The sequence below is a fragment of the Pelodiscus sinensis genome, chromosome 17 (assembly GCF_049634645.1).
Source record: "Pelodiscus sinensis isolate JC-2024 chromosome 17, ASM4963464v1, whole genome shotgun sequence".
NCBI lineage: Eukaryota > Metazoa > Chordata > Testudines > Trionychidae > Pelodiscus > Pelodiscus sinensis.
The window spans coordinates 38,168,242-38,196,224 of record NC_134727.1 but is presented as its reverse complement, the minus strand read 5'-3'; the positions used below and the strand labels follow the sequence as shown (position 1 = coordinate 38,196,224).

The window sequence follows — 27,983 nt, the reverse complement described above, 5'->3', positions numbered from 1 at the left end:
GCGGCGCTTGGCGGCAGCGCCTGGTAACGGTGCCTCCGGCGGGCGCGGCGCCTGGAGGGGCTGAGGCGCGGGGGCCATGGCGGCGGAGCGGGTCCTGCCCGCCTCCCCCAACTGGTACTGCGGCCGCTGCAGCGACACCTGCGGGGCCGGCCGCCTCTTCGGCTTCGGGGCCCGGAACAGCGTCTACCTGCTGGAGATCGGCGCCGCGCCCGCCTTCCACGGTAGCCCCCGGCGGGACCCGCCTCCCCCCCCCCCCGAGAGCCTGAGGGCAAGGAGCGCGCGGTCCTTCCCCCCCCCCCGAGAGCCTGGGGGCAAGGAGCGCGCGGTCCTCCCCCCCCCCCCGAGAGCCTGAGGGCAAGGAGCGCGCGGTCCTCCCCCCCCCCCCGAGAGCCTGAGGGCAAGGAGCGCGCGGCCCCCCCCCCCCGAGAGCCTGAGGGCAAGGAGCGCGCGGTCCCGTCCCCCCCGCGGTCCCGAGAACGAGCACGGGCCCCGAGAGCCTGGGGCAGGGAGCACGCGGTACTCTCCTCCCCCCCGCCTTGCAGTAGCCACGCGCCCCACCGCGGAGCCCGGGCACCGTGGGCGGCTGCAGGGCTCGGCTGCTCCCCGGTCCATGCTCGGGCGGGAGGCTAAAGCGCCCTCGGCCTCCGCAGGGCTCCCCCGGGGGGCCCCGCTTCGCCCCAGTGTAAATGTGCCTCGCGCCCGTTTTGCTCCAGCCCGCTCTGTGCCTGCGCCCGCGGGTCTGTCCCGCACGTGGGGTGACTCAGCCGGGGCCAGGCCGAGCTGGGGGGGGTCTGTACTGCAGTGAAACTGCCTCCCCCCCTCCGAGTGTGCTGGTTATTGCTTTTAATTCGGTGTAGGAGTGTGTTGAAGTGCATGGGATGTGAGACCCCGCTGTGAGAAACCAGCCCGCAGCCGCGATCTCCCAACTAATGTGGGACCTGTTGCAGAGCTCTCACAATCAGCCTGATTCTGAGAGAGGTGATGGGTTGGCTATTCTGACGCAGGCTTTGTCTACACTAGAAAGTTTAAAGTGCAGCTGAGGGCAGCACTTTAGTGCTGAAGTGTAGCTGCAGGCGGAGCCCTAAGAGCTCTCTCAGTGCACTAGGGCAGGGCTACTCAACTTTGGGAGCCCCGGGGGGCCAAAATGATACTTTGCATATGCATGCAAATAGCTTCTTTCACACTGACGGGCATGAATACAAAGATTAAGGCAAGACTACACTACACGCAGGCCCCATTAAAGTCAGTTCTGCTGCTATTCATAAAATGCAATATTTACCCCATTTCCACCCATATGACCAAGGCTTGACAAATAATACAATCTACTTGCCCCCGGAAGAGCTGGGTTTGAGCAATCAGCACCGTGGTTCGGCGAGCCCTGCATATGACAGCACTTTTAATGAGCAATGACAGTCCAGGAATGTAACTACTAAAACACATAGCAACAGAAGACCATTATATTGACTCGTCATTGTAGTGCGTGTTCCCGGTGGAGGCCATGTTCAAAGGATCCCACCCGCAGGCTGTGTGTCGAGCCCCACGTAAACCCAAACCACACCACAAACGGGCCACGTGTTGAGTAGCCCTGCTCTAGGTAAACCACCTCCACTAGGGTCATAGCTAACAGCATGGCTCCCAGCGCTGTAGCTCCGTTTACAGAGGTGCTTTACAGTGCTGTAACTTGTTGTGCTGGAGTGGGGGAGGGAATAGGTGTTTTCTCACACCCCTGATCCAGACAGTTGCAATGCAGTAAAATTCAAGTGTAAACTTAGTCTTAGACACTCTATCAAAAATATTTTTGTCTAAATTTAGAAAAACATTTGTGTTTCTGAAGCTAGAAAGTGTTGTGTGTAAGTCTTTTGCTTTTGTAATTGTAGGGGAACTGGTAGGCCATACAGAAAGGGTTTCTGGTTTCACGTTTTGTCACTATCCTGGTGAAAGCAACTTCTGTGCCAGCAGCTCTGATGACGGAACTGTGAAAATCTGGGATACGCAGAAGCTGACTCTTGTGACTGAGCATACACTGCATCAGGTATAGTAGCCAACCACTGTGCCTGTGAAAAAAATCTCTAAAACAAGGTTCCAAAATCTTTTCTTAGGTCAAGACAGAGTTGCACTAATTTCTCAATGCCTGTCAAATCGCTAGAAACCAAAAGAGATCCATGGTCCAATTTGCAAACTGAAACTGTAGAATAGATCTTTGAAAGCTGCATTTGTTTAAAAACTCATTTAAGTGACCTAATTTGCCTTTCTTATTGGAAATAGCAGAGGCACTGTATGTTTTGCTGTACAGGCAGTCCCCGACTTACGCAGATCCGACTCGCACTTACGAACGGGGCTTTCTCGCCCCGGAGGTCGAGGTGGCGGATTGCTACCTGCGAGCTCCGGGGCGAGAAAGCCCCGTTCGTAAGCTGCTCCGGTGCCCCTGGTCTGCTGGAGACCGTCTCCAGCAGACCAGGGGCACCGGGCGGGTTCCCGCGCTTCTGAGGCTTTGCTAGAGCAAAGCCTCAGAAGCGCGGGGAACCGCCGCTGCTGCCGCTTCAGTCCCGGTGCCTGTGGTCTGCTGGGGACCGTCCCCAGCAGACCACAGGCACCGGGACTGAAGCTGCAGCCGCTGCGGGGTCCCGCACCTCTGAGACTTTGCCAGAGCAAAGCCTCAGAGGCGCGGCACCCCGCTGCGGCTCTGCTCCCCGTGTCCCTGGTCTGCTGGGGGGGGGGGGAGCTAGTGTGCCCTCCCCCCCCCCAGCAGACCAGGCTTTTGTTTTGGACCCTGGGGCAGAGCAGATGGGGTGCTGCTGGGTTGCTGACCAGCACTGACAACAGGAAGCCCGAGGCAGAGTTGCTCTGCCCCGGGCTTCCTGGAATCAGCTTCTGATTAGTTTCAGCAGCAGCTGACTTGGGGACGCCTGGGGTTCTTAAGTTGATTCTGTATGTAAGTCTGAACTGGCGGTCAGTTTCAGCAGCGGCTGAATCTGGACGCCAGTTCCGACTTACATACAGATTCAACTTAAGAACAAACCTACAGTCCCTATCTTGTACATAACCCGGAACTGCCTGTATCTGTAATTGTACTTCAGTATGTGAAATAACCTAATACCAAAATCAAGAGGTCTCTCTCATTCTGATTTCTAGGTAGATTTAAAAAAAAAATCTATGTAATAAGATTCCAGGATTGTCACTGTGTGTGTCACTGCAAAGCCTAGAATGTCTGAAGAATCAGTGTGAAGTAATGAAACAGCTACAATCCTGTTTGAAAGTACTTTTTGTTTAGAATTTCACCTGGTTGAATTTCACCTGGTTGAATTATCACTGGGATTCACAGTCTGTTATCATCCAGTTTTTAAGTTCTTGGCCATTTTGACTTTAGAAATTAAACCTGTGCAGTAAGGATCGTCCTCTCACAGTATTATCTACAGTAGTCAACGTCAGTGGGTTTCACTCTTTTTTTTTAATTTGTGGACCCCTAAACATTTTCAAATGAGGGTATGGACCCTTTTGAAAATCTTATTCTGTAGACCCTTAAGGGGTCTGCAGACCACAAGTTGAAAACTGATCTACATGCTTCTGCCTTCTAGCTGCTTAAGCAGACTGACCCATGTGCTTCCTGCTATTGTGTGTTTGTAAATTATTCCTTTAGACAAAGGGTCTACAAAACAAACTTAGAGACACAGCTTGACTAGACCTCCTTGATTAGCCTGCATTCTGTTTTTTCAGAATACGATCTCAGCATTGCATTGGTCATCCCACGTGAAAGATTTGGTGGTGTCCGGTGATGAGAAAGGGATAGTCATTTGTTATTGGTATAACAGAAACGACAGCCAGCAGTTCTTCCCAGAGCCCAGAACTATATTCTGTCTAACTTGTTCCCCGCATCATGAGAACTTGGTGGCCATAGGGTAAGTACTAGTGACCTTATGGCTCTCTTTTATTTTGCAAGGTAGATACCGCGTGTTTTGCCTGTAATACAATTAGGTTTATTCTTTCAGAGGGTTCAGTAGTTAGGGTTTTTTTGCCTTAAAGGATGATTTAACCATGGTGTATGACATAGTTACCTCTAACAACCCCCAAAATGACATTTATGGTACTTGTATACTGCAAGGTTAAAACAGGAAGAGTTAGTGCATGATTTAAAAAGCTGATGTAAGCTCCTATGTGCTCGGTATGTCCTTTAGAGCTGATCCTTATCAAGCAGCATGGAGATCTCTTGCTTTTATTTAAGAGTCTTTGACTCTCAGAATCCAGACTGGTTTCTTCTTGCCAGGGATTTTTATCCCCTTCAGTCCAGAATCCAAACTGATGGGATGAGTTCATTCACAGGCCTCTCCTTCCTGGAGGGAATGAGACATGCAGTCAACAAGGTCTCAGACCCTTAATGCTGTACAATGCCTTGTTTGTCTTCAGTGGGGTATCTTGTGTACACAGCAAGCATTTTACAATAATGCTTCTTTTCTTCTTTGGGGAGTTACACAGTTACGGAGGTTTACAATGTAGCTTTATAGGAAGTGGTGCAGAGATGATGAGTAGGATTAATACATTCAGCATCCTACAAGCATTCCGTAAAGCCTAAACACATTCTTATAATACTAGTATCTGTTTTAACTGGGCTAATCCACAGGTAAGCCAGACTGGTGTCCAGCTGTGCATTTGTCAGATCCTCATTTGGTATAGCTCCTTTAAATGGAGCTGTGCTGCTTTGCACCCACTAAGAGTCTGTCTCTGTGTGTTGATTTGGGAATCCGAGCATCTCTCCATGAATGTAAACATTTGTTCGTAGCTATAAAGATGGCATGGTGGTTATAATCGACATCAGCAGGAAAAGAGAAGTTCTTTACAGACTACGAGGCCATGATGATGAAATTCACTCCCTGGCGTGGTGTCCTGTGTCTGGTGAAGAAGTGTTGTACAGTCGGCAGGAAGAGCTTCAAGGTAAATAAATAGGTGCTTTTAAAGTGTTTTGTAGTTCATGTCATTGTGCAGCTAGGAGCCAGATAAGTTCCATATTTTATTAATAAAAATGCACTAGCTGATCTAAGGGAGCCAGGTTTGAAAAGGAAGTTTATCTGACACAGGGCAGTGTATTGGCAGTTGTTAATGTTTACATTGCTGTGCATTTTTCAAATGGCTATCATTTCAACACCGTTTAATGTTTTCCTTGGAAGAAGGTGAGGTTCCAAATGGAGAGCTAATGCAGGAGGCAGCTCTAATGAAAGGCTGTTACCTGGCCTCAGGAAGCAAAGATCAAACCATCCGAATCTGGAGCTGTGCTCGAGGCAGAGGTAAGTCCAATGGACCTTTCCAGAGGAAATCAAGTCAGCGCGTGTGGAATAAGTACACTTCTTGTCTGCTCGCCTACTAGCTCGGAAATACGATGATTCATTTGTATGTTAATAGTGCCTAGAGGCTCATATATGATCATGGCCCCAGTGTGCCTGATCCCCATGTTTTAGTGTCAGCCTAGATGCTTAGCTTCCTGGGCTGGCCATCCAGGGCTGGAGTAAGTGGCGGAAGGAGCATCCTCTTCCACATCATAGAACACGTTTTACTGGAAGTAAAGAAATCCTGACCAGTTTTGGGGAATGGAGGCTCTGACCATTACTAGAATGATTCCAAGAATTTAATGGAGAGTACAGAGGAGCCCTCAGAGTACACTATAGATGTTGAAAGCAAGGGGTTAGGTCAGTGGTCCCCAACGTTGCGTGGCTGCCGGGCGCCCGGGGGCGGGGCCACGCGCGCGCCCGGGGGCGGGGGCCAGCAATGCACCCCGGGCCGGCACCGCGCATGGGCCGCGCGCCCAGGGAAGGGGCCGCCCATGCGTCCCGCGCCTGGAGCTGGCACCATGCATGTGCCGCGCGCCGGGGGCAGGGCCAGCCCAGATGATTTCTGTGCACCCGCTGAAACCCCCGGCGGGCACCGCGTTGGGGACCACTGGGTTAGGTACTGGCATACTGGGAAATTGTTAAAAATTAGTTGAAAGGACACATGGGAATGAGACTTCATGTTATCAAGACCTGTCAGCTGCTCAGAGGACTGTTTTGTGCAGAGTGGCCAAATTCTAATGAATCTCTTTGTTCTCTAGGGGTGATGACCCTGAAGTTGCCCACACTGAAGAGAAGAAGTGGAGGTATTGACCCTGCCATTAAAGAGCGCATTTGGCTGACTGTTCATTGGCCCTGTGGTCATCCCACAGAGATTGTATCCAGCTGCTTTGGGTAAGTAGGTTTTACATTCTGCAGACTTGGACGTTTTAGTTGCTAGCCAAAAAATCATTGAGTAGGAAACTCTGCCTTCTGTGTGCTGGGGAAGAAGGCACTTCTGATATTGGAACTGGGGTGGGGAAAGGATTTTGGCCTTATTGTGAGGGTTAACTTGAGACTGTAACATCTGTTTCTTGGGACTTGTTCAAAGATCTAAGTCTATAGATCACTGCAAATGATTCTAGTGATTACATGTTTGTCCATGTGATCCCTGAAGGGGAAAAGCTGTGGGATTCACTCTGACTTTGATTTGACATGAGTTGGGGCAGGGAGGGGGTGCGTGCCGCTGTTTCTTGTGCAGAGGAAAATGAAAGTGTGTGCTTTCCTTTCACAGAGGTGAGCTGCTGCTATGGGATTTGAGCCAATCTGGGAAGCGCAAGTGGACACTTCTGGGATCTTCTTCAGAAGGGCAAAATCACACAAGGATTGTGTTCAATTTATGTTCAGTGCAGGCGCTCGGGAGAGAGCTACTTCTTTCCATTTCGATGGACAGGGATGTAAGAACTATTTGTCCTCTTACCATAGTACAGCAATATGTGAGACCATTCATTTCAGCTAAATCCAAATATTCCAAATTTTGCTCCTAAGAATTGGGTTGAGCGGGGATACTTTGTATATTTTCTTGTTGACTTACAAGCTCGGAGTTTAATTACAGTAATGTTGATTAATCTCTCCCTTTGGGCTTTAACGGTGTGACATGTCCAATTCTTCTTATTGTTATACAGCACTCTTCTTAGTTAAACAAGACCCAGTTTCCCTGTTAAAGACATGTATGTTAGTGCTGTAAAATATGGCTTTGTAGAGCCTAGATACTTTTACAGTGCTGTCTTGATGGGTGCCTTTCTTAAAGGGGTTAAAGTCTGAATTTGGAGAAGGCTAATGGGGCTAAATTCATTTATCTGTATGGTCTGTTTGCCTTTAATGAATGGGCCACTCTCCCACCTGATAAAAGAGGGGTCTTTATGTTGTGCGCCCCTCAGGAGGGGAAACCAGGCGTTCTTTGTCGAGTTTTGAATTTGACTCTTTTGGCACCTATCTTGCTCATGTTCTTTTTATTACCGTTATGTTCCTGACTGATACCCTTGCTGATCCTTGTTTCCCAACTTTCTCCAGGTAAAGTGTTGGGACCTGACGACTTTAGATTGCTCCTGGACTCTGCCCTCTCTCGGGGGCTTTGTCTACAGCCTGGCCTTCTCCCCTGTGGACACAGGCTGCCTTGCCATAGGTGTTGGGGACAGCATGATCCGAGTGTGGAACACATTGTCTATGAGCAATACTTACGATGTGAAAACATTGTGGCAGGGGATTAAATCCAAGGTCACAGCTGTGAGTGCACTTCCTGTTCACTTTTCTCTTGCATTTTGTGTTCTCCTGTTTGTCACAGATCAGGGCAGTTGTTCCTATGTTCTCTCTGCAAGGATAGCCACTTTATGCTTCCAGCTCGTAGCCATCACCTCTCTTGAGCAGAGACCCATATCTCGTTCCTTCCTCTCTTAACCTCTGGAAAATTGCACTAGGGGATAGGAATTAGCCGTATGGTTGTTTGACCTTATATTACTGTGTTGATTGCAGTTATCCTGGCATCCGACTAAAGAAGGCTGCTTAGCCTTTGGAACGGATGATGGAAAAGTTGGCGTGTATGACACCTACTCCAGCAAGTAAGAAACTAGTTCTCAAGTTGATCAGTGTTTTGATGAGCAAATTATAGTTGCTATAGTGATTGAACTAATGGACCCTTCTAAATGCATGAAAACTTCAACTTCTCACTTCTGTGATGCTTCTAATGCTGATTTTTCCATTGCATGCACTCAATAGCATTAGATAAAGATAATCGGCATCCCTGCCAAGGTGTTGCGTATATTGTCCCTCTTCTCCAGTGCTGTGTCCTTCTGAATAGACAAGCTATTGTTCAGAGTAGGATTAAATTACAAATAGCCACAAGGCATAGTTGGATGGATTTGCGCGGTGCCTGCTAGCTCCAGATGTACGTTTGCTCCAGTTGCCTGACCAAATGTCACCAAAAGGTGGAGCCCAGGCATAGAAAATGTCAGCCAGAAGAACTTTCTGGGAAGCTATGTGCAAATGTGGCGTACAAGGAAAGTCCTGCTATAGCCTTCGCTGTAGCAGGTAGTTTAGCAGAGGATGTAGTTGTGAGGCGTGCTGCTGGTTGCATTTCTGGGGTTTGGCCTGTTGAATTGCTGCTTGTCAGTTTTCGCCCAGGGCCACTGGGCTTTGAGCTTCTTCTATATCCAAGACTTGGCTGGGGATGTTCACTGCACCTCACTGAAATCTGACTTCTTTTGCTCTCCCTATCCAGCATCAAAAACAGGCCGCCTCAGATCTCCAGCACCTATCACAAGAAGACTGTGTACACGTTAGCCTGGGGACCTCCCACTCCCCCTCTCTCCTTCGGTGAGTCTTGGAACCATGCTGTAGCAAATAGTCTTCATTTGCAGAGGATGAGGATATGGCATATTGGCCCTGTGCATTGGGTATGAGGGCTGTGCCCTGGGAGATATTTTAACGGATTCCTTCTCAAGAAGGAATGAACCAATAGTGGCATTGAAGATCAACCTGGGACCTTCAGCACCAAACTCACCAGCCTGAACCACTTGAACTAAAGGAGCAACTGACTTGACCCTTGTTAAATAAGCTCTTAATTTTCCTCAGGGTCAGCCAGTAGAGGGAGGTAAAACTCGTGCACCGTCAGTATGTTAGCAGAGGTGTACTTCTAGTATTGAAGGTGGCCCTTTTAATGGGTTATAGCAAGAGAGTCTCTTACTGCCAAATCACATGACTCTAAATCAGAGGTTGTATTTTGGCTAGGAGCAATTAGTCCTACATAAGCCTATGTAGAAAAAGGCTGTATTTAGCTTTTATCTCTGTTGTATAGGAGGCGATGGTGACAGGCCCTCGGTAACATTATACAGCTGTGCGGGGGAAGGTATTGTCTTACAACATAACCCTTGGAAGTTCAGTGGAGAGGCAAATGACATCAACAAAGTCATCAGAGACACCAATTCCATCAAGGTGAGTGTAATTCTTTATGGGTCACAGAGTAAAAATGACTTGCATGGTAACGGTCCTTCCCTGTGGTTTTTCTTTTCTAACCTCTGAAGTCCTCAGCCTTTCTAGATGCACTTCAGAGACATTTAAAGCCTCTACCTAGATTTTTGTCCCTGAAAAAGTTCTTTCTCTCTTATTAAGGCAAGATGGCAGGTCTTTCGCAATAAAGCTGTCACCAATTACAAAAACAGAAAAATAATTGATTTTTCTATGAAAGCTCAACTGAGATTAAATGTATCTTGTGTTTAAAGACAGTCCAGTACTTCTCTGAACTTAGTTCTTATTGCTCTTTTCATCTTCAAAGCAGGTGGGATATTTAATTAAATCTCCAATGCCCCTGTGAAGTTAGCACACTAGTATCCTTAGCACCATTCTGCAGGTCAAGAAACCAAGACAAAGCCCTTGAAGCATAGCTCTGGGATTAAAACATGAAGCTTTTAGTTTTAGGTCCTGTATTCAGACCACACTGTAGTGTCATTTTTGCATTTAATTTTTTTGTACATTGAGGGAGAGGTTTATAGAGACGCAAATGGCAGGACTGAAAATCTTGGATGAGATCACATCTTGAGTGAATGTAGAGCAGCCACCTGAGAACTCAACATGCTCCTAGTTCATAGTTCTGAACATTGGACCTATTAGAAAGTTCTAGGCAGTGTGGAGAAGTCCATCTCAAACCATACTGCAGCTGGAGCAAAGTATGCTTTGATCAGACTTGGGAAGAGGGGCGGTTAATCATGTCTTGGCAAACAAAGAAGTAATCACTAATTACTAATAATTGGTGGGCTAATAAATCAGCAGAGCTCCATTGACTTCCTTGAGCTTTGCTAACACACACCATCTGAGGTTCTGGTTGAGTCATTCTGAACAAAAGCATCATTCGAGTTGAAAGGGGGGAAATCCATGCCTGACAGGAAACAACAAGCATCTTAAATCAAACATTGAGGATTCTCATTTCATGGACTTTTCTAATTGCAAACTCTGATTACTCGTTTAATTCTCTTGTACTTCTGAATGGAAAGAGTTTAGGCTTTGCAGCAGTTAACTGCTAACAGTTCTGTGTTTTTTCCTTTGTATGTTTTCTTTCTTTAGTACAAATTGCCTGCACGCACGGAGATCAGCTGGAAACCAGATGGCAAATTCTTGGCTCTTGGAAATGAAGATGGGTATGTTTTCTTTAAGATCTAGGTCAATGCTAACATCATATATGCAGTCAACAGCTGATTAATTCACCTGAAGTCAGCATAGTGATTGCTCTGATTTGTCTCTGACCTTCAGCCCTATCAGTGTGATTGAGGGAGGAAGAATTTCTTGTTCTGAAGCAGTGGAAAAGTTAGCTCTACAAGTTATGCTGGAGGTGTTACTCGCACAAATTTCTCTGTCCCTTTCACACTATAGGGACACACACCTTTACCCAGTTCCTAAGGCTCAAGGTGCAACCCTGTGAATTTACACACCCACCCTTACCCAATTCCTAGGGTTTGGGGTGTAACAACCTGTGGGTTGGCAGGATCTTTCGCCATTGAAAGAGCCTCCCTCTATTTATTGACAATTCTCAAACAAGCACAATGCACATGCTAAGCACACGGTGTCATGCTCACCAATCCTGATAAAGGCAGGCAGACTTCCCTTGTTGGCCAGGCAGTATCAGTCTCTTTGGTCTTAGGCTGTGTCTCGGAGGTCAGTTCTTCTTTTCCAGGTCCTCCCCTCTCTCCCCCGGTCCTCTTCCAGTCTTTTCTTCCTTCTGTTACTTCTGATTGTCGTCGTCTTCTCCTTCTTGAACCCCAGTTTATAAAATGAAACTTGAGTCTTGCTTAGCTATACCTTAACCAATTATTTTAGTATAATTTTAATAATCATAACAAAATTACCTAACTAATCATACCCCACCACCTTAATTGATTTACACCTAGCAAAATTAATTATACAGTAGACAGAAACAGTTACAAACCAGACAGAGATCACACAGTCAAACAATAGGAAAGTGTCATAGGATGAGGACTCCACAACATTCTCTATTGAGAAGCAGTTTCTTGCCAGACAGAATGGTGTTCCTTAAGTTTTCTTTACCCATCTTGAGATCTGTTTCTTTATCTGGTGACAGTGGGGGAGCGATCAGGGCAAAGTCCCCTCCTCACAGCCTGGTGTGACACTTTGTAATACAATTTAGATGAAACACTGAGTATGTGACTCCAGGCCTTACAGTAATGGCTGCTACTCTTCAGTCTGGCTACAGAAGGCAGCTTTGGTTCAGGCCTATCACAGGCCTTCCAGCATGGCTACAGAAAAGCCATATTGTTACAGAGGCAGGGACTTCCAACATGGCTGTGCCAGTGCACCTCAGTTCTCATTGGTAATATTCTTTATCATCCCAGACCCAGGCCCCTTATGAGTGCACATAACCTACCATGCTGTTAATTTTTACAAGTGACCAGTAACATTTAGGAGGCTGTTTTTCACCTGTGACAGAAACCAGAATTGGAGCCTGTTTTTGGAGGTGAAAATCTCATTAATTTCTTGAACCACTCCAACCCACGTTCTGTCACTATACTCTGTTAATATGCACTAACAATAGAATATCCATGTTAGGGTTGAGTTATATATCCTGTAGCAAATCCCAGCTTTCACTAACCTGTGAATTTCTCATGTTATGTTCTTCGTTTGTTTTCATTTCAGATCAATTGAAATATTTCAGGCTCCTAACCTGAAATTGCTCTGCACCATCCAGCAACATCATAAACTGATTAATGCTATTCGCTGGCATCATGAGCATGGGACACAGCCAGAGCTGAGCTACATGATAGCATCAGGCTCGATCAATGCCGTCATTTACGTCCATAACCTAAAGAGCGTCATAGGTAACTGCGGGGGCTTAGGACTGTTGGCAAAGACTCCATGCCCTAGATGTTGCAGGAATGTGATTGTCCCGTTTCTTTCCCCCCCCCCAGTAGTTCTGCTACTGCGTTTCACTCCTTGACTCTGAAAGGAGATTATTTTTGTCCTTTTCCTCTCCCTTTTAACAATAATGTATTTGTTTTGGGTCCCATTCCCATGTTCGCTTACCCACAAAGGCAGCAGGGCTTGGGGCTCTGGCAAGGACTCCATGCCCAACCCTGAATGGGGAGAAGTGCCTTGTATCTGCTCAGGGATCCTTCCCAGGCCAGCATGAGGAGCGGCAAGGCTCCGTTGAGGAGCAGTGTGCTCCTCTGCTACAAAGGGGGCTCCGCGCTTGTGTCTGTCCTCTGGAAAAGTTGCCTATTGCTTGTGTCTTGAAATATGTGGGGGGAAAAAAGGTAGAGAAATCTGTGAAATAATGAACTGTGATTTAGTGTGATGATATGTTGGGAATGCCACCAATAGAAGGCAACTATTTTGCTTCAAGTCCTTTGTGTGCACCCTCTCCCAAAACTCTTGACAGAGGTAGCTGATAAAGCAACATGCTGCATACAGTATAAGCTGCATTGTTGGACTTTGTAAGCCAGGCTTTCAGTACACTGGGTTCAGGTGCATCTGCACCTCAGTTTTGTCCACTGCTTTGCTCAGACAAAGACATGTCCCAAGGCTCCTTGCCAACTGCAAATGTGGCCTGATATGACAATTTCCCTTCCACTGGAGTGATTTGTCCTCTGTCTTATCTGACCTCAATTGCTTGCTTTCAGAGAGCCCTTCAAAAACTCCTGTGACAATAACAGAGCCTTTTCGAACTTTGGTGGGACACACGGCTAAAATCACCAGTCTGTCTTGGAGCCCACACCATGAGGGGAGATTAGTATCTGCTTGCTATGATGGCACGGCACAGGTATGGATGTGGGACCATGTATTATTGCACTTTTTTTTGCTTTCCAATCCTCCTTCCTCTGCATTTTATTTTAAACTGAGTTGACAGCAGAGTATTTGGGAATGACTCCTTTGCCAGATAAACTGTGGTATTGCTGAAAACTTCTCTGCTATAGAAACCTGCCAAAAAGAAGAGTGTGGGTTTTTTCCCCCTACCTTTCTGTCAGCACCTCTTTCCAAACAGTACCTACTTCCTGCTTCTGCAGAGTGAGAGATGAAGCCTTTAATGGCAATCACTGTAAGTCTAGCAACTGGGAATGCAGAAATCTGCTGGGTAAAATTGTAAAGTGATAGACTTCTTTGCTTCTTTAGCAGCACCCAAGATGAATGGTGTGGAGAAAGTAGATAAAGAAATGTTGCTTATCCCGTCACATAACACAAAGACGATGGTTACCTAATGAAGAAATTAATAGGCAACTTTTTTTTTTTCACAACTCACAGTCAACCTGTGTAATTCATTGCCAGGGATGTTGGGAAAGCCAAAACTACAACATGGTTCAAAAAGAATTCAATATATTCATGGTGGATGGGTCCATCAATGGCGATTATGGATACAAACCTGCAGTCTGGATATCTGTAAACTTCTCACTGCCAGACGCTAGGATTGGATGACTGGGAATGGATTGAGTGCTAATTGCCCTTTTTTTCTGTTCATTTCCTCTGAAGCATCCGGCACTAGCAACTATTGGATACTGGGCTAACTGGTCCATTGGTCTGCTTGGGTGACCATTCTTACATGTGCTTTTGGCTGGAGGAGAAAATGCAACAGGAAAAATAGAAAGGACTTCCTGATGATGCCTTTGGTACTGAAATAATTGGATAGAATGACAATGCAGAGAACTGCGCTGAACCTTGTAATTTCCATCCCACAAGAAATACTGATATTTTTACATTTGTTTTCTTTGCAAATTGGGACAAAAAGTCAAAATACCAACATTTTTCAGTGGAGTGAAAAGTTCTAAAAACATTGATTGGGAAATGTAGACACTAGACATTTCAGCATTCCACATCAGAGGCATTTCAGTTTGTTGACCCACATGGAAATATTCATTTTCGTTTGAATCGATATTAATCTTGTTCTCGTGAGCTGCTGTTGTGCCTTTTTTGGAACTGTAGTTCCCAACTTCCTCTGGGCTGCACTCCCTGGCCAAACTACAGCTCCCATGATGCATTGTGGCAGTTTGGCCAGAGGGGAAACTGCTGTCAATTGCATATTAAATATCAAAGTTAAACGAAAATGTTTCGATATGTGTCAGGTTGACCCCAAATGAAATATTTTGTTTACATTTTCAAACATTTTTTGCAAACCTGAATTTTTTTTTTTATGGAAAATGAACTACATGGGAACTGCACTTTCCTCTGAGAAAAATATTTATTGAACAGTTCCCAACCAGCTCCATAGAAGTTCTGCACCAGAAATGCAGAATTTGTCACTGTCATCTTATTGGCCAGTACTGCACAACTTAAGTATGTGAAAATATTCACACTATGCCGCTTCTGTAGTAAGAAAATAATCATCACGATGCCTTAAAGATTAACTACAACATGTTACGTGCCCATGCGATAAATAACAATTTTGTTAAACATTCGTATTTTAGAATCCCATATTTGAACATCATCTCCATTAGAGAACTCCTCAGTTCTAGTTTTTTCATATCAAAGGATATTTTGTTGTACGATATTTCTGGGCAGTGCTTAACAATTTCTGTATTAACTCCATAAGTGACTGCATTTCAGTAATGGTAAACTGATTCACAGGCTCAGTTCATTGGGTCTTTCATCAGCCCTTTTGAGGCTCTAGGATGAAAGATGTTCCATAAATGTACAGTTGTTAACAGTGGCAAGAAAAGGGACTATTCTGCATCTCCATGTAAGTTGGGTTTGGGTTACTGGTTCTTGAAATAGACTAGACTCCTATAGAATCCTCTCACTGGTGCTAGTGGTAGGTGAAGATGGTGTTGCAGAACATTAGAGGAGTATCAGACTTGTTTAGATATTTAGTTTCTCTAAAAAGAACTTTTGTATTCAGGTGTGGGATGTTCTGAAGGAGGAGCCACTGTGTAATTATCGAGGGCACCGGGGTCGGCTGCTATGTGTTCAGTGGTCACCAGTGGATCCAGATTCTGTTTATACAGGAGCAGATGACTTTTGTGTTCATAAATGGCTAACCTCAAAGCAGGAGTATACACGGCCCCCTCAAGGTCAGTATCCCTGAGCAGAGAATTCTGTACGGGGGAGGTGTGAGGTGTAGGAATAGCAGCAATGAAACAATGGTAATGTTTGCTCTAAATTCAAATCTTAGGCAGAACCTCAGTGTTCAGGATCAAGCTCAGAAGTAAAGGAGACCTCCGGTGTTTATAGTCTAGGAATTTAATCCAAAATGGAGCTCTGATCTCCAGAGGTGACATGCTAATATCTGGGCAGATGCTCTTTCTCTCACAGATATAATTATTGCAATCTTTTCCAGGTAAAAAGAGCATAGACCTGGAGAAAAAAAGGAGCTCTCAACCCAAGCCCAAAGCTAAGAAGAAGAAAAAGCCCATGGGGAAGGTTCCTGCAAAGCAGGATGTGAGCGACACAGTGAATGGAGACGAGATTGTAGACAGCTTGTTAGATGAGAATGGAATATCAGACCACGAGGAAGAAAAGGAATCGCAGGAGTTTTCTGATAAGATCTCTCTAGCGGGTAATTACTAGTCCCAAGATTGTCTTTAGTAGCCTGAAGAGCTAAATTGAGATCATTGTCATGGACCAGATTCTTGGATGTGCCTGGTACAGCTGAAGAAGGGAGGGTGACTTCATGCCCCTCTCAGACAGTCCTGGAATCAGCCAGAGTGCAGTTTGTCCCTTGACCAAACTTGGAGCAGATTCTCTAGATCACTGATCAGCTAATACTTCAGGCGACAAGAAGTTAAACTTACACTGGAAACAAAGCTGCTCAACCAAGCACTTACTGTTTTTAAATCTTGACACTTTGTCTTTTAACATCTTGGATTTGTCCATAGCTTCTTGTTTCTTTCCTTCGTTTCCCACAGTTCCCAAGGAACCCCCTTTGCATCCACGGGTTTGTTCTGTGTTTGACGTGCCAAAACCTTTCATGAACCATAAAACCACTCCTGGGAAAAAGGATCACCCTAAAGAGAAACCAGGTTAGTACATTTCACGCACAAGTGTGATGACACAGTTTGAAGTTAAGGGACCAGATGTACCTACCATTCATTGAGAGCAGCTTCCCATATTAATATTACACCAGCTATGCGGTATCTGGAGAGAGAGAGTTTTCAGAACTATTTATCACATTAGTTCAAACTACTTTTGATTTAACTGACCTGCCAACCAGGTAAAATGACTGTTTAGCGTGGCATATGGATGTCTAAGAACTTACTGCTACTATCTTCAGTATAAACCAGGAGGCAGAAAAAATGTTTCGTTTGTGCATAGTGATCAGAATTCATAAGGCAGAAATACCCTAAAGGAGACGCCTATGGTTCTTAGATGGAAACTTGTTAAAGAAACTATGTCTATCTCTTACTGCGTAAGTTGGTTTCTTCGTGGGAGGGAGAGCCGTGTTTATGGCTAGTACTGGACTGATGCAACAGCGACTAAAATGTGACTAATTTAATTCCAGTCCCTGATGCCTCTATGAAGAAGAGAAAACCTCGATCTATTCTACCCATCAGCACATCTATGGACCAGCGGTCGAAAGATGAATTGCATCAAGACTGCTTGACGCTGGCTACGTGTCTAAGATCCAAAGGTACAGGCCACGTAATGCCCTGAGAGTTCCAGCTTTCTCTTTCTGCTCAGCTTGGGCTCCCTCTCCCCTTCCCCCAAACTCACCACAAAAGCATTTAGGCTAAGATTTCACAAATGGATGCCTAACATAGGGTTCCAGGATCCATATCTAGGCACCTGACTATGGATTTCAGAGAGAAATTGTAAGCAGTGCCTTGTGAAAATCTTGGACATTACATAGGAATGGCTGACAAAACTTGGTTTGTCCTTCTCATAGGGCTTCACTCTCCTTGCCATTATGGCTGCTTTTTGAGACTGGAGGATTGGAATACCGGGCATGTTCTAATCTGGTGTCTAAACAGTGCGAGTGGGATAAAATGTTATGCCTATAGGCATGAAAAATCAAGACTTTGGCCTTCCCTCTTAGTAGCCTAGTCTGTGTGTGTTACAGATTTTATTATTTATAGGAATTTGAAAACTCAACTATTCATTGAGCTGTGAGAAGGAAGATGTCTGTTCCTTCAATGATTTCTTTAGATGCAAAGGACACTCAGAAAATTTTAACTGAACTTAGGTTTGGATAAATATTCTTATTCCATCCTGAAGGACCTTTATATTGGACATAAAAGTAGCGTATATGTGAAAATCGATTAGATCTGTTTTGTGTACAGAACAGGAAGCAGAAGCTTTCCTCTATAAGTATTTTGGAAGGTAAAGTGGAGTGTAATTATACAATGGACTTAAAGTGTAATTGTACAATGGATTCTTTCTCCTTTCCACCTCCTGTTCCCTGGCTGGCATGTAGACTTCTCTCTTTCTCTCTCTCTCTTTTCTGGTAGGCCTGAATGAAGGTTTGGCCCAAGACTCAGGGGATCACATTCACTTGGGGATGTTTACAGATAGACCTGCACTGTACAGGATGATGGAGGTGGAAGGTAAGCAGAGTAATGAATCTGGTGTGAATCATGTCTGCGTGTTTCCATTATCCTCCACAGAGAGAGAGAAACATGAATCTTGTTTAATTTGTGAGTTTAATGCCCAGGAGGGTGCAAGAGCACAGGCTGGAGCCAGGCCTGGGGCCTGCATGAAGACATTGTGCTTGCTTCTCAAATGCTGCCTTGGAAAGTCTCTTTGCCCTGAGTAAACTCCCTTTCCCTGGGCAGTACCTCCTGGCATAGGACATCAGCGCACTCATGCTGGGACCAAACCAAGAGGCATGTTTATTTCCACCAGGAAAAAGCCACTTGGAGAATGGGCACTCGGAATTGTTTCAGCAGCTCATGTTGTGGAAAGGAGACCTGAAGGGCATTCTCCAGTCAGCTGCTGAGCGGGGAGAGCTGACAGACCAGCTAGTAGCAGTCTCCCCCATGGGTAAGTTTGTTCTGCTACCATGTAAGCAAATGGGGTTAGCTGTTAAGGGTATCCTACTGATAGCTGTGCAGGACCAGAAGCAGGTTCTGTCTGTAACACTGTCGCTGATAATATGTGGCTACAAAACAGACCCAAAAGAAATTCCCATAGACGATCTTTGGGGTTGGGGGAGGAGGCAAGAATGACCAATGATTCCTTTCGACCTCCCAAACAGGACCATCATCGACTTCCACAAAATCAAATTCTCCTCTGCATGTGATTGTCCTTGCAGTCACTTGCTTTTTGCTTAAATAAACTTGTAGGTTCTGATCTTGGTACTGTCTAGCCACGTTTTCACTTCCACACCTTTTCCCTGTCCCATTGCGTAAGTAACTCCATTTAGCAGGCATAAAACATAACAAGCCATCCTATAAATATGTATGTTAGACTCTAAGGTGCCACGGGGCTACTGGTTGTTTTTTAAGTGGCAGACTAACACGGCTACCCGCTAAGCCATCCTAAGACAGAAAAGGGCTGTGTAGAAGTCATTCAGTTTAGAAGTCAATTTTACAGGGAATCCTTCTTAAGTGTAAGTTGTCTTTAGCTGTGCTTCCTTCTGTATTGCAGCTGGCTACCAGGCGTGGGTGTGGACAGTTGAAGCTTTCGCAAAACAGCTGTGTTTTCAGGAACAGTACGTCAAGGCTGCCTCCCATCTCCTCTCCATTCACAAAGTGTATGAGGCTGTGGAGCTGCTGAAAACGAACCATTTTTACAGGTCACTACACTGGAACATTTTGGCTGCTTTAAATGTAAATGCAGTGATCTGACTTGTCGCTTTCACTTCTGGGCTCTGGTGCACTAGCATGGGAGCTGCAGGGGAGTATTTAAAGGAATTAGTCAATTTACAAATCAGACTGCTGTCTGAATTTATGTAACTACTTTTGGTACAGGTAATTCCTAAGATCAGTGTGACTGAAAGACATTAGAGAAAATATATATTAATTTTTCTTTTATGGATTGGCAGTGCTTTGCTTTCAGTCAGTCACAGTTTTTCTCTGGTATAGCCAGTCAGTGTTCTTCTGTTGTTTGGGTGAGTCTTTGACACAGCGATTGAGAAAACATTTTACAAAACAGAGCAATAGACAAAACGGTTATATGGAGTAGGCAGGGGGACTCAGGGACACGTGTTGTAGATGAAACAACTGCTACCTCGTTATTACTTGAACTAGATTTCAATTTATGTCCTTTTTAAATGAAAAAGGGTGGGGTGAAATAACAATGAATGGAAATATTTGCATTACCATTAACTGCTGTTAACAAGATACCTAATTTTAAATAAACTTTCTCCCTAGGCATACAGTATTGCATAGCTAGCGCGCTGTGCTAGCATTTTTTGGTTTCCTTGGGGGCATCAGGTCATTTGTAGTTCACGGGAGATGGAATCTCATAATTAATGGAACTAATAGTTTGATCCAGTGAGAAATTGTCTCCTAAATCTTGAGCTTAAAATCCCTGAGGCAGTTTCCCTGGGTATTCAAAAGGGGACTGCTGCTGTGAAAGGAGTGGACAGTGGGCCGAAGCGTGTGGCCTTACGTGCAACCAAGTAATATTTTGAACGGGCTTTTCTCATAAAAGTGTCTCTTCTCTGCCTCAGGGAAGCGATTGTAATTGCCAAGGCCAGGTTGCGTCCCGAAGATCCAGTCCTGAAGGATCTCTACACTAGCTGGGCAGCAGTACTGGAAAAAGATGGTCATTATTCCACAGCAGCCAAATGGTAGGTGCCGGCAGGAAGAGAAAAACATTGTCTTACTGGCTAAATGAAGGAACATTCTCAGACTGTTCTGAGCACAGTGGCTGAGATTTTTGGAGAACTGGTGATTTGTGGGACCCCCATCATAACATTTTCAGAGAGAGGAATGACAGGCAAGGTAGTGAGGTAATGTCTTTTATTGGACCGACTGCTGTTGGTGGAAAAAGACAATTTCAAGCTCCACAGGGCTCTTCTGCAGGTCAGGCGAAAGCACTGGGGCATGTTCCAGTTAAATGCAAGGTGGAACAGATTGTTCAGCATAAGGAGTTAACATATCACAAGAGGCCGTTCAAAATGGAGTGGGCATTAATACCGCTTCAGTCATCGGACAAAAGAGAGAGGGTTAGTGGGTTACAGAGGGTTGTAATGAGTCAATAAATCCAGGGTCTCTGAGGCCATGATTTCTGGTGACCGTAACTATTCTTGGGTATTTACACAGATTTCATGAGTATCTAAGCACCACAAGCTTTGTCTAGACAGGAACGGACAGGTTGAAGTTTCCTTCCCTGGAATCTTTGATTTCCTGTGTATGCGGCACCTGGCGTGCATGCCATCAGTTGTTTTGCTTCAGAGAACGCAGCAAGCTACTGGTGATATGATGTCAGGCTTTCCCTTGGGAGTCCTGCACCGAATCAGCAGCTGCCTACTTGTCATAGATCTTCTGAAAGGGCAGATTCTAACAGTTCTGTGAATGAAGAAGGGGGAAAGGGAGACCACGCCTGCAGTGCAGGTTGGGGCTCCTGCAATACATAGTGGAAAAACCACACCTTAACACTAACCTGCTGCTAATTAGTGTTTCTCTCTCTCTCTCTTTAGTTACCTTGGGGCTACCTCTCCCTATGATGCAGTTAAAGTTCTGGCCAAAAAAGGGGATGTGGCATCCCTTAAAACAGCCGCCGAGCTGGCTCAGATAGTCGGAGAGAAGGATCTGGCGACAACGTTTTCTTTCAGATGTGCTCAGGAATTGCTCTCTGCCAGGAATTGGGTGGGGGCACAGGAGGTCCTTCAGCGACAGGAAAGCTTATTGGTGAGTTTGCTGTTTCTTGCAGATACAGACCCCACTTGGCAACCAAGCGCCCTGCATTAGGACAGCATCCAAGTATTGCCAGGGTCCCGCTGAAAATTCCCTTTGGAACTCTCTCAGCACCAAGTATTGCCCGAGGTTTATTTCTACAGCTCTAAGTGTGTGTACCACTTTGCAGACATAAGCAAAGGGTCCCTGTCGTGGGTGGTTTGCAGTCTAAGGTAGCTAGGTAATGCAGGATGGGGGGAGAGATGCCAAAACACAGGGAGGGAGAGAAGTGGACCCCGGGAGAACATTTTTGTCCTTTTAATAGCGAGTTGCCATTGTTGCATTGTCTTGCATAGCTCAGTATCTTTCTAATAGATACACACTAGCCTAGACCAGGCGTGATGCAGGAGTTGATGGGTGACATTCTCTAGCCTGAGTTCTGCAGGAGAACAGTCTGTGATCATAAGGGCCCATCCGGCCTGTAAATAGCACCCCACAATAGCTATGCCTGGAGCACAGGCATTCGCTGAACTTACTTGCCAAGCGGATTGGTTCAATCTGCTCTCTAGGATAGACGGTTTCTCTTATCTTCAGACTAGAAGATTTACCGGGTGTTGCTCAGTCTTTCAGGGCAGGGGGCTGCAGATATGGGGGATGCAGGAGTCTGGGCAGGGGAATGTGGGAGTTGCTGGAGTCAGGGGAGGAAGGTGGGTGAGTGGAGGACTAAGGGCAGGGGTGGGGGTGCCGGAGTCAGGGCAGGGAGTCGACGGGGGGTGATACCGGAGTCAGGATGGGGGTGGGGGCTCAGGGCAGGGGCCTGGGAATGCTGCTGGGCCGGCGGGGGCAGCACTTCCCACCCGGGCTCCCTCCCACACTGTCCGGAGCTGGGGCCCAGAGGTAGAAGGGAGTTGATTGGGCTGTTGCTCTGAGGTATGGGGGCACCATGCCCAGCACAGGAGTCTTAACTGCCCACTGGCTTACAGGTGTGTCTGCTCCCTCTGTGGTTACTCTGCAGTGTAACTGTGCCTGTTAGCAGCCCCTCCCTTTCCGCTTTCTGAGAGGCACATTCCAGGCACATCCCATTCTCCTTGCATAGCCAAACCCGGCCTTGCTTTTCCTGCCGATAAGAGGAACGAAGCAACTTGGATGGTCCTAGCTCTTACTGTGTGGAAGGCGTTCTTGGAGAAACAGAATCACGGATGCCCGGATAGACAGACAGATGCACAAACGCTCTCAAATGTATAGTAGATTTGGCAACTGCTCAGCACTCTCTTCCATTTTACTTGCAGGGACAAAGACTAGTTTTCTGCCTTAACGAATTGCTGTGCAAATGCCTTAGCGAAAGGAATCCAACGGAACGGAAAAGCTGCTTTCTGCCCTGTTACCACAGCTGGGTTGTGAGGACCCAGGGCTCTTTCGTGGAGATGGTGAGCGAGGTGTGGCGGAGCGCGTTTGGCGTGGGTACCGCTGAACAGGCCAAGGCTGTGTTTGAGCAGCTGCAGGGTATTGAGTATCCTCCTGCCACCAGCAACACGCATCCCAAACAGGTAATTTCTCTAGGACCTGCATGTACCAGCACTCGCATCTCTGCAGGTGGGGACAGGGTGAAGTCATAGACTAGAACCTGGATTTTACAAACCCCGATCTTATGATCCAGCAGTTGAGCTATTTTTCCCACTAAGGGGGGAGAGCATCGCATAATGAAAGCCAGACCTCACCTTCCCACCCCCTTTTGCGCCCATTTTGTCATCCTGGGTGGTTTGGCTGGTGGTCTGTGGAAAGGTCTGCGTTCAGCTGTGGACCAAAAAGGGTGAGAACCGCTGTAGCAGAGTTAAGTGGGGCATACGTTAGGATTGATGGGGTTAAATGATGATGTGTTTTGAGGGATCCTTGTGGGTTCCTTTCATGACGAAGACAACCTGCCAGTCTTGCATATGACTACATTCCACTTCCATTATCCTGAACGCCTCTTTGTGGTTTGCAACAAAACTCTTACCAATGACTGTTGCTTCCTGTAGCTCCTGTTCCATGTCTCCCACGACCTGACCCTAGCAGTGCTAAGCCATGAGACAGCTTCATGGGATGAGGCCGTGAAAGCTCTTCTCAGAGCTGTGACCCGCAGCTATGATGCTGGGAACTTTACTCTTATGCAAGAGGTCTGCCGCCTCCTCCTTCCCAAAGGTAAACTTTCCTTCTTCATTTTGCTGGGTGCTAACAGATGTGACGCGTCCTGTTGTGAACCGTTCTTCAGTGCGCGGTCTCCATGAAGTTGAGTCTCCTTGCTGGGCTTTGCTAGATCTTACTAGAACTCAGAAGGAGGGGACGTTCTCATCAGGACATCCGCACAAGCTGGGAGAAACATTCTGTAAGACAGTGTTTCCTGAATGGTGCCCCGGGGTTCCGCAAAGTGAAAGTATGGGTTCTGCAAGAACCTGATCATTCTCCCTCTCCCTCTCCCTCTTCCTCCTCCCCCCCCCCCCCCCCTTAAAGAGACAGAGAAGCTGGTGCGCAAAGACATCGGCTCCTTCTCTGAAAGCCGGCGGGAGACCAGACACCTCCCTTCCCCCGCTGCCACTCTGCGTTTCCAAAGCCCGCATGGGACATGCATGACTGCATTTTGGCCCCCAAGTCTGCCTGGTCCACCCCCCGGTGGCAGTTTTTTTGCACGACAAATTTTCCTGGGGTGTTTTGTGTGATGGTGGTAGTTTTTTTTTTTTTTTTTCTTTTGACAAATTTTCCCCCAGCTGTAGGGGGTCTCCCAAAATTCTTCTGAGTTTAAAAAGATTCTGTGGCTAAATAAAATTGGGAAACCCTGCTGTAAGAGAGAGAGCCTCTCCTTTAAGATGTAAACCAGTCACTAACTGCATGGAGTTAGGCAAGACCAGGTTATTCCATAATTGTCCTCTTATTCGCATCTTCCTCTGAAGCATCTATTACTGCAGGAGTCAGAATACTGGCTAGATGGTCCCCAGGAGTCATCTGCTGTGGCAATTCCTATTGTATAAATTAGTTTCCAAAAAAGTTGGAAGTTGTCTCTGTAAATATTAGGGAGCTATGCCTACTTGCGCTCTACATGTCAAAGCTAACTCCAGAGGGAATCGGGCGGAAAGCTCTTTTGCACCTACCTTTGCAAAATAGGTTCATGGGGCAGTTGTGTGTGTAGTTTTGGAGAAACCCTTTAACAACTTTTCCCCTTTCAGGCTGTGATCACCTGCGGGACAATCTGGACAGCACAAACATTCAGAGCGTGGCGGCTTGCAGAAGTTTAGAGGGCTTTGTGGCTTATGCGTTGCTGTATGATCTATGGTGGAACCTCCCCAAGGATTCCCATGTCTCGGTACAGGCTGCACCAGATTCTGTGCCGTGTCCTAGTGAGCAGACAGCTGTGGACCAGAGCGACCTTTCAGCTGCCTCTTGCTCTGAAGAAACTGCTAATCAAACTGCGGCCGCAGTGGGAAAAAACCTCCCCAGTGCAGACCATAATCACAGTAGGACAGAAAGCAACTCAACCGCTAGCGTAAGCGATTTGGGGGAGAGGCAGCTGAAGTTGAATGGCTGTAAAATGCTCCTTTCCGAAGGGCACGCTGCTTTGCAGAGCAGCCAGAAGGACGTCACTGAGGTCCAGCAGACTTTGGCCGACATGATCCGCCAGCACCAAAGGAACAACCTCCAGGAAAGCATAAAAGATGGCGGCACGCAGGAAATCAAGCTTGAATCGGATGGGCTGGAGCCACCAAGCAGCCAGAGCCCGTGGTGGGTATCAAACCAGTGAGGTACTGAGGGAGATCAGATTAACTTAAATAAGAATTCATGTCTGATGGCAAAGGATTGTTGGAGATCACTGAACTGAGCTGCCACGTTCCTAAGCTTTCCTGTAGATGAGTGAGTGCCCTTAAAACACAAATGCTTTAATGTGGTGCAGGTAAGCAATGCATTAAAAGGGCGGGAGAATGGAAAGGGCATGCTGGATACAAGAATTTCTGTCTCTCTCTTGGTGCATGATTTGTTAGCCTTTGTCCTTCAAGAGTTGTACTTGCTGAGAGTTGGCTTAGGTTGCCCGAGGGGGCAGTATACAGAAGTAAAGCAATTATCGTAACACGTGTTACCTTCTTTCCACAGTAAAGAAGCAGCAAAAGAACCAGTTTCCCTGCCTGAGCTGATGAAACGGCTAACAGAGGCAAACGAGAAATTAGCAGAATTTCCAGAGAATTTAAAGGTATGGGGTAAGATGGGGTAGTACAGGTCAGTCAGCTGACCCTGTGTGGTGCTTGCTAATAAGGTAGCTTCTTGGCCAAAGTGCGATGCTACTAATGCGCTCTCCAGTCCTGGGAGTTAACACCCTCTCTGTGTACCAGGGAAGCAGCAGCCTAGTCTTAGGCTTGCTCAGGTGTTTCATCACTGCACTACCTGAGGTAGGTAGAGAAGCAAAGCGCTGGTTTTTGCCAGGGTATGCTTGTGTGTGCGCGCCACTTTAAAGAGACGAGTTACCCTATGACCGGAGAAACCACCGTGCTGCCGTCCAGAATGAGTGCTAGACACATGGCACCTTACGTCGGCCCTAGTCACAACACACCGGTTGCACTGAGAGCAGGGCCCGATTCCGGGGGCGGGGCCTGTGCATGTGCCACGCGCCCAGGGGGAGTACTGCGCATGCGCCGCGCGCCCGGGAGCGGAGCCCCCTTAGGCGGGGGGCACCATTCCAGGGAATCGGCCTAAAGCCGACCCTGACTGAAAAGGTTGGTTTATGGTCCCCTTGGTTAGGTTTTTTGCACTAAACCTCGGAGAAGTTCCTGGGCCACACAGCATGAGTAGCCTCCTTAGCTGGGTGAGGTGGTGTAGACTATTGCAGTGTAATTTCCTCCTCAAAAATGGCTTCTTCAGTCGAGGTAGAATGATTCTGCGGAGTCTTCACACTAGGTAGAACGTTGAACTACACTCCAGGCTGACTCTCATGTGCTTTTAAAATATCCCTCGCTAGCTATGGTGATTATGTAACAACATAAGACCAGCCATCCCGAGTCAGACCAGTCCAGCCCAGTCTTCTGTCTGACCGTACCGGTGCCAGATGCTTCAGGGGGAATGAACAGAACAGGAAAACTATTGAGTGATCCATACTGTGTTGTCCAGTCCTAGCTTCTGGCAGTCAGTGTCCCTACATCTAAGAGCATGGGGTTGTGTCCCTGATCTCATGGGTTTAGTAGCTTTGATGGGACTTTCATCTGATTGTATCCTACAAAAATAGAGAGGAGAAAAGCTGAGAAAAGTACAGGTAGGCGCTGAAGAGAAACAAAGTATCCTCTTAAATAAATCCTTCCCTGGGGTCGTGTATGGCTTCCACACCTATGAGCTTTCCTCTGCTCCTTAGTTTAAAAACTCCTCTCCCCTTTTCAATATTACAGGCCAGCACTTTGGTTCTGTTTTGGTTTAGGTGGACCCTTTCCATCTGGGCTCCTCCTCCTTTCCCCAGAGATTCCTCTGTTCCTAATAACCCTAAATCTCTCCTCCAAACATCATCTCATCCTTGCACTTTAACCCTGCAGTTCTGCCTATCTGTCTAGCAGCATTTCAGGAAATGCTACCAGAGAGATCCTGGACTACAATCTCCTACCTAACTGCCATCTCCAGGACTTCTGTCCAGCCTTTGCCCCATGACACTGGTTAATATATATACCAGTGGCTCCTCCCCAGCATTGTGCATAAATCGATATAGATGTCTTGAGAGGTTTGCATCTGCCAGGTAATACAGCATGTGTAAATTTGGGATGTAAAATCCTGGTTAAAAAGTTAACCAGTTAAACAGAATACTTAATTGATTAGCAGTGATCCCAAGATTGCGGGCAGAACACGGAGGGGGAGGCTGCTGCAGCCCAGCGTGGGTTAACTGGTTACCCTGGTAAGAATTTTGGTAAGGTGCATGCTTACCAGGTAACCAGGTTTTACTTGGCTCAGCAATGACAGCTGAAATCAGATGATGAATGAAGAGAATGTGATATTAAAACCATGTGTGCTCATCCCCTTGCCTCCTGCACCCTGCAGTAAAAGCAGAGCGCAGCCATTCTACTGAACACAAGCTTAAGGGGGAAGAAACAAACTTGGCTAAACACAGACATTCTGTACTAGAAAAGGGAATGCATAAAACTGTAGCAAAAGCCTTGCTTTTCCCAAGGGCTCTTTCAGAGTTTGTGCCAATGTCAGCAGTATTGCTTTCCACAGATGGTTTCCCTCTGCCTGAATGACACTGCCTGCTTGTGCCACCCTGTTGAAAGAGCATGTGACATCTTTGGTTCTCTTTGCAGGCCTTCCCTTTCCCAGATGTGCTGGAGTGTGGCCTTGTGCTGCTTCACGTTGGAGCCCAGTGCCCCACAGAGCTGAATCCAGAACTGCAGCAACAGGCCTTGGACCTGCTTAGGAAATACAGCAGAGCTGAAGTTTATGAAAAGATCTGCAGGAAGTTCTTAACATGAAGTTTATATTCAAGCCCAGCAGCCTGAGTTACCAGCAGCTACGCCAGGGCTGTACTGTTTTCTTTTTTTTAAGTGAAGGACTGTGACTGTGGACACTATACTTTGGAAGATGCTTCATTCTAGAAAACGGGAGTCCCAAAAATCAAATTTATATACAGACTCTCACTACCTGTCAGTTACTAATGGCCCCTTACAGCTCCTTAATCAATACCGTGCTTGTAAAAGTGGAAAGCTATGACCCGTTGTCTTATACACAGCATCTTGTCTAAATTAGTTGTGTTTTTTTAACTTTTGGGGAAGAGAAATTATGTGAGAAGCCCTTGAATTTACATACACAGCTGTAACAATTAGACAGCTACATCAACATTTTGGCTGTATAGAAGGTAGCAGTTGCTATTTAATTAAAGAGTGATAATATAACTTGAAGCAACTTACTACTTCACCCATCTTAAGTTTTG

At 46.4% G+C, this 27,983-nt stretch overlaps 1 protein-coding gene across 3 annotated transcripts; it reads left to right on the top strand.

Annotated features, from left to right (window-relative positions):
• The first annotated feature begins 8 nt into the window (after positions 1 to 8).
• Positions 9 to 27,945, top strand: GEMIN5 (gem nuclear organelle associated protein 5). 3 transcript variants are annotated; one of them, XM_075900600.1, is made up of 29 exons: positions 96 to 221; positions 858 to 978; positions 1,878 to 2,032; positions 3,715 to 3,896; positions 4,775 to 4,926; positions 5,160 to 5,276; positions 6,077 to 6,209; positions 6,589 to 6,751; positions 7,368 to 7,580; positions 7,827 to 7,912; positions 8,572 to 8,666; positions 9,148 to 9,284; positions 10,410 to 10,483; positions 11,994 to 12,175; positions 12,977 to 13,116; positions 15,184 to 15,355; positions 15,622 to 15,840; positions 16,190 to 16,303; positions 16,783 to 16,911; positions 17,729 to 17,824; positions 18,123 to 18,260; positions 18,867 to 19,014; positions 19,894 to 20,013; positions 20,866 to 21,076; positions 22,351 to 22,608; positions 23,080 to 23,242; positions 24,262 to 24,814; positions 25,181 to 25,277; positions 27,358 to 27,945. In XM_075900600.1, exons 2-29 carry the CDS (start codon positions 930 to 932, stop codon positions 27,523 to 27,525), a joined length of 4,464 nt encoding a protein of 1,487 aa, XP_075756715.1. In that variant the 5' UTR covers positions 96 to 221; positions 858 to 929; the 3' UTR covers positions 27,526 to 27,945. The 3 variants fall into 3 exon arrangements, with proteins under 3 accessions (XP_075756714.1, XP_075756713.1, XP_075756715.1); XM_075900599.1 differs by lacking the exon at positions 858 to 978 and having other exon boundaries at positions 9 to 221; positions 5,163 to 5,276; XM_075900598.1 differs by lacking the exon at positions 858 to 978 and having other exon boundaries at positions 9 to 221.
• The last annotated feature ends 38 nt before the right edge of the window (positions 27,946 to 27,983 follow it).